The sequence below is a fragment of the Pelecanus crispus genome, chromosome 4, assembly GCF_030463565.1.
Source record: "Pelecanus crispus isolate bPelCri1 chromosome 4, bPelCri1.pri, whole genome shotgun sequence".
NCBI lineage: Eukaryota > Metazoa > Chordata > Aves > Pelecaniformes > Pelecanidae > Pelecanus > Pelecanus crispus.
Genome location: NC_134646.1, coordinates 33,842,204 through 33,856,242, shown reverse-complemented (window position 1 = coordinate 33,856,242; position 14,039 = coordinate 33,842,204). Strand labels below are relative to the sequence as shown.

The 14,039-nt window shown below is 41.0% G+C and overlaps 1 protein-coding gene across 2 annotated transcripts in view; it reads left to right on the top strand.

Moving 5' to 3' along the window:
- Positions 1-14,039, top strand: part of GRID2 (glutamate ionotropic receptor delta type subunit 2) — a 748,101-nt gene that overhangs the window by 676,848 nt on the left and 57,214 nt on the right. For both annotated transcript variants that reach the window (XM_075708772.1, XM_075708771.1), the window contains one exon: positions 1,211-1,377. In XM_075708772.1, coding sequence (XP_075564887.1) covers positions 1,211-1,377 — 167 coding nt within the window. The remainder of the gene's footprint in view (positions 1-1,210; positions 1,378-14,039) is intronic.

Here is a 14,039-nt window from a genome sequence, read left to right as displayed (position 1 = left end):
TAATCTAAATGATGTACTGACATTGCTTATTTTGATATGCTGACTTGGTTTTGAATTCTCTCTGGATTGCCTGGCCCCAGATGGCCTTTTTGTGTTTTGTTTACTTTTCACTTAGCTGACACATATTTATTCCCATTAGATGTACAAAGTCAATGGGTTCAGCCTAGTTTTACAGCTTAGCTGGCTAATATGGCTGGCATAGGGAAAGCACTGAGTGAAGCCAAGCAGAAGTTGAGGAAAAAACAATGTGATTCTTCAGTCTGCCATAGAGACCAACAAAACAGAAAACTGGTAAAAGATCTGGTAGAGCAGCTAGAGATTATAATTTTTTTTTCAGAAAAACATGATTTGACTGGAAAGTAGAAATTCACTGAAATAGGGAAGGATTTGTTTAGACTGGATTTCTGTTTTTAGAAGCTTGCTTCTGAATAAATGTCGAAATTTTGTATACTACCCGTATATTTAAATTAAAAGAAAAATCTGGATTTGTTTCAAATGTGAATGGATAGTAAAATGTGACTTTAAAAGCTTTTCAATATAATGAGTTAGTTGGGATTTATCTTAGTCAACCAGTTAAAATGGCTTACATGATGTTGCTGTATGAAAGTCTTTGAAGATACGTGAAAACCCTTCATGCTGAGAAAAACAATCCCAAAAAATCTAGTTGACGTAACCTTGGCCACAATCACACACAGAGCCCAAAAGACAAATGGTTGTTCATGATGTCTACGGGAACCTGAAGCATGACTGAAATATGGGCTATTTGAACAGTGGTGTTCCATCTGGATAGCCATGTCTACCCTCCCATGCTTCTCCCCATGTGAATACCTACCTCCCCTCTAAATGGTTGTTTTTACGGCTCAAAGAAAAAACTTAGTGGGGGATTTGGGGTGGAATTTAACATTGATGGAGGGAGCCTGAGGTTTCCTTTGTTTCCTGAAGAGGGACAGTACAGGTTTCCTGCGCGACGCTGTTTCTCTGATGGCACGTTGTTCTCCGATCACGTTTCTTCCATTTCTGGTGAGGTGCTCAGGCAGAGCACCGCATGGCACCAGTCACGGTGCACTTTTTGCATTGACAACAAGTTGGGCACCCAAACTTCACTTTCTTTAAAGAACAGACTGTGCTGAAACTGCCACATTTTTAAGTGCACTGACCTCCTTTTGGACTTGACAGCCCGCAGTCTGAGCTCTTCCTCTGTTTACCACAGGTGAAACACGGGAACTATGCCTTTGTATGGGACGCAGCGGTACTGGAGTATGTGGCCATCAATGACGCAGACTGCTCTTTTTACACGGTTGGGAACACTGTTGCGGACAGAGGATATGGGATTGCACTGCAGCATGGCAGCCCCTACCGAGATGTTTTCTCACAAAGGTAAGGCTTTGGAGAAGGAGGAGCAGGTCCTAAGGGAAGGTCTTTCTCAGCTCTGGACCCTTCTTTTAATTTAATTTTCTGCGAAGGGAAAACATCTTGTGCTTGCAATCCACTTCATTTCTTACACAGGCTTTCATTTCCTCAGAGACAGAATTATTCGCTTTTCTAGAAACTACATTAAAAATACTTCGTGTTGCTCTTATTTGAATTGTTCTTGTTTCTTTTGGAAAAGATTAGTGAGACAAGCTGAACTTCATTATCAGGAAAATGAAGAAAGGATTGATTCATTTGTTTTAGAGGGACAGCATAACTCAACTGTTCCTGTTACAGAAGCTTTTTCTTAAAGAGTAAAAAGTAAACTTGGACACTGATGGGAAAAACTGAAGGGTATCAACAAGAACATTTGATGTTTCAGTGAAAAAAGCCTATTAGTACCCAAAAGCTTAGATGCTTATCCCAATACTAATCTATCTCTTGGGCTACAAAAGTGAGATCTCTAGAGATGCTTCTGGTACTGTGTTTCTACTAGGATTGGAAATCCTAAATTAATTGTATGTATTGTGCCTTTGCAGTATTTGTGCTTCACTTTAGTATTGATTCCTAAATCAGGATGTGTGTGAAATGTGAAAAACAAGCAAACATTTAAAAATTGTAATAGCTACAGTCTGGCTTTTAGGAGAAGATGTGGGCTAAGCTCATGATCCTTTTTCATTCAGAACCTGTTCTCTCAACCCAGTTTCTAATGGTTTGTGTTAGATGCACATAACAAAATTTTACAGTTGCTGGATGGAATTTCTTTTGCGTGGTTGCCACAATGATCATGAACAATTATGTCATACGAATATGCTTGATTCAGGCTATTGCCTTTGCCTTCAGTCCATAGAATGATGTAGGAGAAAAAGTAGTCAATAACTAATAATATGCAGATTCAGAGGAATCACTGTCTGCTGACACATATGCATGAACAGAGAAGGCTTGAATTCTTTGAATCTGTTTCATGTGTGGAGTGATTTGGCTGAATTTTGTACTAACATAGCAGTAACATAATACAAAAGTTCAAAGATCAACAAAAAATTCAATTTCAATGAAACATATGTGCTATTTATATTAGAATTAGCATTAGAGGCAATTATTTACTGAATACTTTAATATTCCAGCCATGACTAGGCTGGCTCTGCTAAAAGTCTCTGGCTCTGTAATGTTCAGGGTCTCCATGCAAAACAAAGGAGTAAAATTTCTTCCTGTAATCTTTCTAAGAAATGCTTCCAGCTGTTAGAGATCTCAGGTGCCAGTCAAGGTGTTAAGTCATCCTCTTCAGACATTACCCATGTAAGCTTGAGTACAAAAATTTGAAGGCATGGGGGAGGTTCATAGGCTGTGTCTTTATTATTAAATACAACGAACCTGCCAAGTGGCATGGCATGGCCCATGCCCGCACAGATGAGCATTCTTCATCCCCGCTGCCACTGCTCTCCAAGTCAAGGTGGATGTATCCAAACCACCCCTTAGTGACTGCTTCCGACATCATTTATATACTTGTTATAGTTCTTGGTACCTGGGGGAAATGGTCACAGCTGGTTCTGGTAAGCGATTATCTTGTTCATCGCAGCATTCGGTACCTGGAGAGGCCAGGTTACATCATCTTCTGATACACTGCCTTTAGTGACTTCTGGGTCATTGGTCTGTGCAGGCATGACATTTCCAAATACAATTTTATTTCGTAACAAAATTTCAGCATTTCAGTGTCTTATTATATCTTGAAGCTGTAGGAAAGCAGAAAGCAGCATAAAAATTTGCACATATATAGCTCTTTTTATCTGAGGATCTTCGAAGCAATATTTAAATATTAGCATCTCTCAGTGATCTCCCAAGGTCAGATGTTTTTCACTGATGGAATCAGGGATCACAGGCACTCAGATTTCTGCATTTTCCATTTCCTGCTGTAGTTATCAGAGTTCAGGTGAATGAAGAAAGGGATTATTTGTGAGATATTGGACCACAGGAGGGTCTGGATGTATATGCAAAACTTAGCATTGATGAGAAAGTAACTCTTTACATTATCAAGAGTAATGGTTGAACAGACAAACTGGAATTTTCTTGGACTGATGCTACCTACTGGAGAATTTAGAGAGGCTGAGATATATATTCTGAAAATATGTGTGCCGCCCTTTAAATTTTTATTTCTGTATTATGAAAGCATATTATATTGCACTTCTAATTATGTTCATAAATACAAATGTACAGTTTGAAGCTCTGAAACACCATGTAAGAAACAAACACATGAAAGTGAAAGCATGCTTACAAGGTAGCTTACAAGGTTTTGTTCTAAAAACCCTTCAGTACTGTTCCTTATGATTACTTCCATGTGGTTTTCACAAATCATCCGTACTTTTCTTCCTAATGAAAAGGCTGAACAACCTTCAGCTGCTGCAGCCTGCATGCTAAATAGAGAGGGAAATAGATTTCACTGTATAGGATTATCAAATGTTCACATGAATATTTCACATTCTTTAATGCAGTAGGGAACTGGTTTGAAATATATTGGCATTTCTTGATCTTTCCCAAAATAAATATATTCATGTAAAAATACAAGGCTTCTCTTTTATGAAATTTCATATAAACCCATAAGCTGCACAGTGTTAAATCCCTAGGGTGCAGCTGTAAAAGGTCTGGCAAGCTTACAGGAGATTTTGGTCTCAGTGCAGGAAGCACGGGCACAAGTTTAAGGCTTTTCATTACCTTTTCTGAACATTCAGGCGATTCCCAGAGAAACAGGAAAAGAGATAGAGCAGTGTAAACACCCACCCCTTCTCTCCAAAGCTATGGGGCATGAGTTGCAGTCAAGATAACACTGTGATAAAGTTTAGGCTTTTGGGATTTCCAAAAACACTCTGTGTTTGGGATATCTGCTATGTTGTTCTCCAGGGGATTAACACATGCAAAATACTGTGGCCTTTGGGGACTGCAACGATATTCACCTGCTCTGTGAAGTATTCCAGTCTCTACGGGAGTTTACCCATCAGTTAGGCTACTTAAGAAAGGCATTAAACCTGCGATCAGTTTGAAATGCTGAGATGCCATCAAAACACATCCAGGGCCTTGCAAAAGTTAAATTCCCTGATATCATTTTCTCCCATAAGTGATCGTGGTGGCATGCCCCTTTATACCGCAGGCAGTTTGTGAGGTGCTAAAAAGAACCGAGAACATTGTGAGAACCAAAGCTGCAGTGTTGGTCCTAGTGGCTGTGTACCTGCGTTGGGGTTGTGGGACCGCAGCTGGTGACCACCTGGTTATCTGGTACCCACCGCACTGAAGAAGTACACAGACTGCGGTCCCCTAAGCACGGTGCAGAGCCAGTGCTGACAGCCGCCCTGCTCCCAGCCTCAAACTGCTGCTACCAGCTAGTGCCCATGTATTTGCATGGGATGCGGTCCTACCAGTACGGAATGAGCCTCCAGTTACCAGGGAACCAGAACATGAAAATGCTTACATTAGGCTACAGCTAAATTCACACAAAAGGTTCAATATATACTTGATTTTAAATTGATGCAATTAAGCAAGTATCGTGCAGGAATGTGCTGACATTGAGGTACACTTGCTTGTTTTATTTCCTATTGTGTTTATAATTTTACTTATGTAAGGTGGTGCCTATACACTTTACAGAGAAGAGTGAGTGCTCCCACATATTTGAACTGATGCAATTTAAAATCAGAATTATTCTTAAAAACACAATTTTGGTTATAGTGAAATATTAGTGGAGAGTGTGGCAAAATGCACATTACTTAGAAACTCCATGCACATTTGCTGGGTTTTAAAAAAAATAATTTCAGCCACACCACAGAAGGTGAAACCCTGTTCAGGATTATTCTTTCCAGATTCAAGGAAATCTAACATCTTGGGGATGAACAAAATGTTTTTGCTGAGAAAAGTTACACCATTCAAAGTGCAATATCAATATGCCTTCAAAAAAGCATTTTGTGCAGGTAGGGTTTAGTGAAGGAGAAGGGTGACAAACTGAAAGCACTGTAAAGAAACTGGTCTTTGAGACCTTTCTTTTTCACATGCAGAAAATATCTTCTAGGCCAAAACAAAGACATGAATAGCAGTGAGTGGTCTGACTGCAGAATGAGGTTGGCTTTCTGCTGTATTGGGATGGCAAAGTGGCCAGCTGGGGTCCCATGTGGTGCCCGTGACCACTCTGTGCTTAATGCTCTCTCTGAAAGCAGGTGCTTCAAGTCCATCCTGAAAATAGGTGTGTGGCTGTAGCACAAATAATATAGAAAATAATCTGGGTAACATTTGAATGATGGACCTGTCATAGCATCCTGATGACTTCATTCATGTGCTGCAGATCTTAACAAACACATCTGGTCATGCCATGAGGCAGCCAGTTGATGTGCTCAGGTAGATTGCAGTCCCCTTTTCTATGCCACTAAGACTTAACCTTCTGAGCACCAGCAGCCTCCAGGCAGCGTGTCAGTTTTCTCTCTATATATATTTTTCTTTCAAGGTAATGTAGGGGCTTTAATAATAGGAACTGCCAAATTTCCTAGGAGAGTTTGAAGAGGATGTGTCATTTGGTTCATGAAGAACTGTGTGCTGACGCTAAATTTGACACCTGTTAAGAAGTCTTTTCAGGCCTAAACTTTAAAACTTCCATTGCACCCCTGGGAGGTATAAATATACTTGCAGACTCTTTTCAGAGTATTTCACAGGATGTCTGTGCTTCCTACAGTGCAGCAGCAATGGCTCAGGTGCTGCGCTGGTGACTGGCTTTTAGTGGGGCTCAAGGAGGAGGTGGCAGCAAACTGCTCGGATCCCACTCACGTCCCCATTTCCTCTGCTGGCTGGCTCTCTTCTTCTGCACTGCAGTCCTGGCCACACGGCACGTTAGAGGCAGAGGGAGAGGAAACACTAATTGCATGCTCATCAGAGGCCAGCAGCTGGCTTTTCACTTAAGTGACTAGAAGCTGTCAACACCCAGTACCGCTGAAAAATCAAGCCGTGGTTGTTTTGCATTCCTCATATCCCAAGAGCATCCATGTGCGTTCTGCCCCAAAGACTTCACTTTTAAATAAAAGGAAACAGTGACAATAGAAAAGAAAGGCAAGATTGCCCTCAGAGCCCACAGTGTGGGACTCTTGCTTGTTGTTCATCAACTGTGTTTCCCCGAGTGGCACTCACCCCGGCCAACCACAAGCTTATGGACACTTAAAGTTGTCTGTGTACCAAAAGAAGAAGCAGCACTTGCATACCTCCTGGTGGTCATTTGTGAGGGGTGGGCTATGCAATGGCATAACGTGTGGAAGGTACAACTACCGTATAGCTTCTGCAGAAAACTCAGATTGAATTTGGCATAAATCACAAAAAAAGGTCGTAAAGAATTTGTATTGCAGCTAGAGAAGCCAGTCACTTCTTTCTGTCCTGGGGGGAAAAAGAAATGGAGACTTATAATGATTTCCCCATGGCAAGCCTAAATATACCTCACTAGCAGCAAGTGTTGCACTTTCAGATGTCCAAAACTTTGGAGACAAAGGGGAGAGCCGTTGTGTAGCGTTTCAGACTCCCCCTTAGCAAATCATTAGAGATATGCTTTAAATAAATGGTACAGATTTTCTCTTGTCCTTTTTTATCTCATCAGCAAAACCCTGAGTTTTAGAAAGTTCCTGCCCTGAGTCATAAATATGTGTTCTTCCTGTCTCCTTCCTATTAATTCTCTCTCCTTAGATTTTTATTCTGTGTCTTAGAGGTCACCAATGTCCAAAGACTCCAGCACAAGGAAAATTACTTCTTTTCTAACTACCTTGATTTCTTTTTCTGAGTCCTTGGGACTATGTACCCCTTCCTTTGAGATCCTCCTGTCTTTTTTTTTTTTTTAATATGAAAACCCAAGAGAGTGTCCCTTAGTCTCTGTTTACCTTTTACCAGCTATGGGGAAAATAAGAGTTTTGGATTACATCCTAACCCTGCAGAGGACTGACCATAATGATCTAATTGGATTTTTCATTATTAAATACAGTGATCATCTTCAGAACTGTGGATGTCTTAGTAAGAACTCAGCATTGCTTTGTCTCAGTTATTTCCTTAGAATTGAAATACTATTCTGAGCTGTATATATAACATTCTGGAAAAATACAGCAGAGAAACTAGTAAAATACACACACACACACACACCCCCCCCGCCAAAAACCACCTTTTTTCTTACTATTCCAGAAAATTAGAAAATTCTGCAGATTGGGAGAATTATTGGACTTGAAGCAAACTCTTGAATTTAAATAGAAAACTTTAATTCTTAGAGCCTGCCCTTAGATCATGTCACAAGTTCATATAACTGAAATTACATTAGTGAGAGGGAAAAAAAAATCAAAATTAATTCCAGATTCCTGAGCAGTCTGACATGAGAATCCAGTCTTAATTGATTCAGATATAGTCACTGTTAATAAAATCCTTAACTTCAGAGCAGCACATAATAACAAGATAGATTCTCATATAACCAGGATGCTAAATAAAAAAATGTGTACTAACACACCGATGTAATATTTCTCAACCATCCAAAATAATACAGTCCACCCTTATTTTTTGCTATCTACATTAGACTTGTAGGGGTGAAACTGGGAATTGCATCAGGCCCTAGGTCTCAAAACACATCCACCTTCCTTTTTCCTGACCCAGGTCCTCCAAAATAAACTGCAGTTGGCCTTCATGCCAGGAAACTCACCTTGTGGAAGTGCTGCTCAGACAGACGGCCGCCTACCCCGGCAGAGCCTCAGGGTGGTCACATTCTGCACACTCCCAGGCCACTGAAGCCAGGCTGAAGACCTGTAACCTGAAATGGATTATGAGAAAACATGTAGCTTCATTCTGAATTAAAAATATGGCATCCATTACTTCATACAAAGCCCTAGCAGAAAGCTTTTGTCCCACCACTATTCTCTTTTCTTTTTTCTACCAAGCCCACAACCATCTGATCAAGCTTACAGTTTTCTGGAATCCTGTATGATCACATTGCTAATAGCTTTCCACAAGGACCAGATGATCTGATGTTGTCGCTTTGCATTCTACTCCACTAACTGCCTAATGCAGAGCTGCAGGTTTTGAAGATTCCTGCACTGTCATCAGAAGTGTTTCCTGGCTTTATTATCCATTCGCATCTCACTTGCTAGCGGGGCTGCTGGCTGTAGGTCTGCAGAGAAGCTATGGCTCCCACACATAGCGTTGCGAGAGCAGGAAAAATGGTTTTATTGATTCCTGATGGTGTGCATCTGGTGCTTGCAGGTCTCACAGTAGAGTCATGATTAGAAGTTGAAAGAGTTGGAGACGCCTACAGAAACAGACTTTAGCAACTTTTTAATATGCTGTAATATTAACTGATGGGGTGAGTTAAAAGATTCTGCAGCAGGTCTGAAGTTTATAACAAGCACATAATGGAAAATTAATTAATGAAAACATATAAAGGCAGCAAGCAGATTAGTGGGCTTTTTAAATATACCATAATATTAATTGATGGGGTAAGTTAAAGGATCCTGAAGTAGCAGCACTGAGATGAAGCATGAGACAGATAATCATAAGGGAAAAGCATTAGATCTTCTTGCCTTCGTACAGCACAGAGCTATAAGAATCAGAGAGCTGCCTACCGGCTTCATCATGGGAAGGCACCTCTGCATCCAAACGATGCTGTGGTGAAGCAGTTACTGTGCATTGGAAAAGAGGTGCCATGAAGAAGTCAGTTTCATGCCTTCTCTTTTTCCTAATCTGTGCTCACTTTCAGAAAGGGCACTGTATTTAAAGTTTCAGAAAGGCAAGCCAGGTAAGCTGTTTATGTATATTAATTCCACATCATTACCCGTGAACCACCCCAAAGAAAACAGTCTAATTGTAATATGTTAACTTGCCAATAGATATCACTTTGCAAGCTATTTCTTACTACTTTCTACCCACTTCTCTAGCCTCAGGCACCTCAGACTTGGCATGTAAAGTGACCAGATATTACCCAGTGACATGTGTGCAGTACAGTCAGCGGAAGCAGCGTTGCTCATCCAGCTATACGGAAGCAACGTTTCTTGTAAGCTGAGTCGTTTGTGTGTTTTAAAGTTTTACAGAGTGAGTAAGTGCATGGTTGCAGAATTTGAAACTTCTTGGTTATAAATCTGATGACGGTAAAGCTAAAAAAAATCTCACCAAGTGGCTTCCTCCAAGAACTTGCCTTTTTATGAATTCCTAAAGAAGACATTAGGTTTACAGTTAATGCACTCTTTCCTGTAGTACATTTTTTTATTTCTGGCTACCTTCTCTTATGTTTGTGTGCATCAGTCTCGAGACAAGCAGGTTTAACTACTCACTCTGACTCCATTGGGCAGCAGCATTGCCTTTAAAGTGGGGTGGAAAGTGAGAGCAAAACTTTCCCTGCAAATAGGAAAGATCCAGCCATGCAGCTGTCTTGACGACAGAACTGTAATAACCACAAATAAGGGTTTAGCTCACCTACCCCATACCAGCACTACCTGCAAAAGGATCCTGCCTCTTGACCTAAGTTGCTCAAAACACTAGTCAACCTATTTCCATTAAAATGAGCAGGAGCAGCAAAACAGGAGAGAATAATAGATCTTTTCTAACCTGTTTTGTTGGCTTAAAAGGTAATTAACCTTTAGCTGGACCATAAAGCTAGTCTTCAGCTGGACCTGTGTTCTAGATGAAAATGAAAGGCATTCTTCTGAAAGTAAAGCTTGTTTTCAAAGCTGAAATATGCTCTGGTAAATAGTGAACTTGATGATATGACAACTGGGGGGATTTATCCATACCTGAGCTAAGAGTCTTACTTCTGTCCATGGAACTGCTGCATCAGGGGCTGCCTCAACCCGCAGAGATTTCCCCTGCCATAAAACACCTATCTGCTATTTGTCACCCATCTTTGAATCGTCAGTAGGTGAAGGAAGGTGCTAGCCTTGCTTCATGACTTCAGTCAAGTTCGGAGGTAGGGAAAGGAAAAAAGAGTGGGTGGAAAGTCTCCAGAACGTAGAGCCAAGGAAGAGTGGTAGCAGGGTTTGTAGCAGAGGTGTCTTCCCTCGCTGAAACAGGATGCGAGGAAGAAGCAAGCTGGTTGCAGGGACAGAACGAGTGAGAGGAGAGGCACCAAGGAGAGGGAGGAGCTGGGTGCTTATGAATGATTATGGGGATGAATAAATTGAGCCTTCCTTATTGCTCAGCTCCATGCAGGGAGAAGATTAGCAAAGTGAGAAATCTAAGGAAACTACCCAGAGAAGCTTTCTGCTGTGTCTCAGAGCAAGCCCATGGGGTAGGTTGCTCTCCGAAGCAATCAGGTGGAAACCGGGAGGAGTTGGACAGTGTCCCCAGCAGGATCACCAGTATGTCTGAGCACGGTGGTTAGAGAGGATTGGACTACGTGAAAGGTGAAGATGGGGTGGGGAAGCCTTTACTCTCTGAATGTATCGGACCGCAGTAGCCTCAAGCAAAATAAAGCTCTGGGGATGAGGTATCACAGTGTCTTAAGGACCTCTGTCCAAATCCCAGAGAAGACTTGGTGGTGGCAAGGAAACCAAGGCAGTAAGCTGCAGAGACTTGTGTCAAGATTTTTGTCTGGCATGGTGCGAACAGTAAGTGGCTTTGGAAAACTTCTGTGCTGTGTGTTTCAGTTACCATGTAGCCTGTCTGGGCTCCACCACATACCAGAGCCCCTGAAGGTCTCAGTCATGAGAAGCGGGCATGTAGGCACCTGGAGTGTGCATCCAGCTGCCCCCAGTGGGATAGGGGAGAAAATCAGGGGGAAAAAAAAAAATGTAAAACCTGTGGGTTGAGATAAATGTAGTTAAATAGGACAGCAGAGGAAGAAATAATAATAATAACAACAACAGAAGAATACACAAAGCAAGTGATGCCCAATGCAATTGCTCACCACCCACTGACCAATGCCCAGCCAGTCCCCAAGCAGCGATCACTGCCCCCCAGCCAACTCCCCCAGTTTCTATACTGAGCATGACGTCACATGGTATGGAATAGCCCTTTGGGCAGTTTGGGTCAGCTGTCCTGGCTGTGCCCCCTCCCAGTTTCTTGTGCACCTGGCAGAGCATGGGAAGCTGAAAAGTCCTTGAGTAGTGTGAGCACTGCCTAGCAACAACTAAACCATCAGTGTGTTATCAACATTATTCTCCTACTAAATCCAAAACACAGCACTATGCCTGCTACTAGGAAGAAAATTAACTCTATCCCAGCCAAAACCAGGACAGCCCTGATCCCAGCCATCATACCTCTGATAACTTTTATAAAAAACAAGTGGCTTTCCAGACCCAGGTTTTGTACTTAAACATGGCTTCATTCTGCTTTATGACTAAGTGCAAGCAGAAAAAAAGGATGATATGGCCAAGGAAAAACTGTGCTTGCCACTTTATTCATGAAACACTTCTGCAAAGTGCATTTAGTAATTTGCCATTGTAACCACCTGCACGCAGAGCTTTCAGTGCAGAGCTCTGACACTGTATTTAGTTCATACTTTGACTGCTCAGCTAAAACTTCCATTTGTATGCATTTATTCTGCTTCACACATTATGTTATCAGTCACTTTCAATATTTCAAAGTCACAGCAGTCTTTTTCTGACATACATTTGTCAGAATGAACTGCCTTGATTGCTATTATTACAGACTGCAGTTCCTGACTAAGGGAAAAGTGTTATATAGAACCAGAATATTGAAATTGCTCAATAAAACAATAGATAAAACAGAATAAAATTAGGCTAAATGAACAGAAATAGATGCTTTAAATGACCAGCCAAAAAAATTTAAAAAAAAAAAAAGGAAGAGAGGAGGGCAAGGCAAGATTTATAATCCCACACAACAAAATGAATCAAGAGAAATCTAATTTTTTAAGTTCGTATGCAAGGTATTGAAAATTGCTCTTTGCTGCTGCCTGGTAGTGAGTCAGTAAAGTATGTCTGTCTTGGACTTTCTCTTAATCAAATACTTTATCATATTCCTCTAATGATCACTCTCAATAGAAAGATTTTAATAATCAGTCCATTATAGTCACAGCACAATATAACGAAGGGCTTTGGCCTAGCCCGAGAGGGTGCTTACACTCCTGATTAAGTCCTAGTGGTAATAATTTATCATGGCACATGAGCACATCTCTCTCTCTCTCGCATGTGCTTAATAGTATGCAGGGGGTTTGCTAGTTCACTCTAAAAGCCCTTACAGTTTAGGACTGAACCTGGGGGGAAGCACACTTGTTTGGAGAGGTAATGATCCTTTTACACTTACTGTAATTAAAGAAAATTTTTTCCTTATATTTGCTACTGTTGTCTTCAGCTGAAAGAATAGTATAACAATAGGTGAATTTCCAAAGCAGTAAAGAAAAGCTGCCACTTAATTACCTTGTTTTGTAGATGACTACATACTACAGCTGCTCTCACCAAAGCAGCAAGGTTTCAACTAGTAACAGGTGTGAAAGGGCAAATAATTTTACTGGATGCACTGTCAGAGGTGGGATGCCTAAACATCACCAAAGAGATCATCGGTATCTCCAAAGATAGCAGATTCCTACAGAAAGCCCATAAGACAGATAAGATGTTGTTTTGGGTTTGGTTTTTTAATTAAAAATTCAAATTTTTCAATTAAAAAAACAAACTCAATTGCAGTAATATTTGGAGAGAAAACTGCCAGAGTAGTAAGCACGGATTTGCAGCATTGAGAGCAGGGATTAGAAGTTCCTGACCCAGGACTGATTTTTTTTTTTTTTTTTTTTTTGGCTGTGCTTGGGGTATTCCTAGAGCAGCATGTGAGAGGAAGTGTGCAGAACTGAGCCCTGAGTTAGCTGAGCAGTATGCACTCTATTTTTAATATTGTTTGGTTGTATTAATTTCCTTGGGTTTGGAGGGACTTTAGTTAATTAGCAATGGAACCTCAGATCATGGAATTATGCCAGATTTATACCGATTTAGCTGATGGGACAATTTAATCCTATAAATATGTCCTTGGCATAATTTAGATGTAATGCTCAAGATTAACATCCCCATGAAACAGGGAATTTCTGCTCATTTCTTTTTTTGCCTGTGAAGTACTATGCAAAGCTACAGAAATGTGTCAGCTCTGACAGTCACGCTTGTGTAGCAATCAGGGCTTTCAAAAAGCCATCGGGGCTCACCCGCAGCATCAAATTCCCCTGCGTTCTTCCACCATTTTATATAAATCTGGAGAAAAGTGTAAAATCTGTAGAAGAAAAGCAAATGAAAATGAAGCATGGTTAAAACCCAGGGGAAGTGAAGGTTTGTTGATCTTCTTTATGACCCTCTTAAATTAGAAACACCTAAAACGCTCATTTTTAATTTTTTTAAGAGTAGCAATCTTGCTCCACGTCAAATACACACAGCCTCTTGAAAATAAGGGGGTTTATATAGAACCACTGACAGGTGTTTAACCCAAGAACAAATATATCCATGGCTGTATAGGTAAGTAGGTCGCTGTGCTGGCAGCAGCATTTATATTTTATTCTTACCCCCAAAATGAAAAGTTTGTGTGCGTAGCTGGGCCGACAGCAGAGAGCAGAGGAATAACACGTAGCAGTACCCTCTCCTTCTGCTTTACAAGCAAAGGGGCTGTCATCCCAACTTGCACTGGGAAACTAAGCTCAGGGGGATGAACGCATCCAAGGCAAC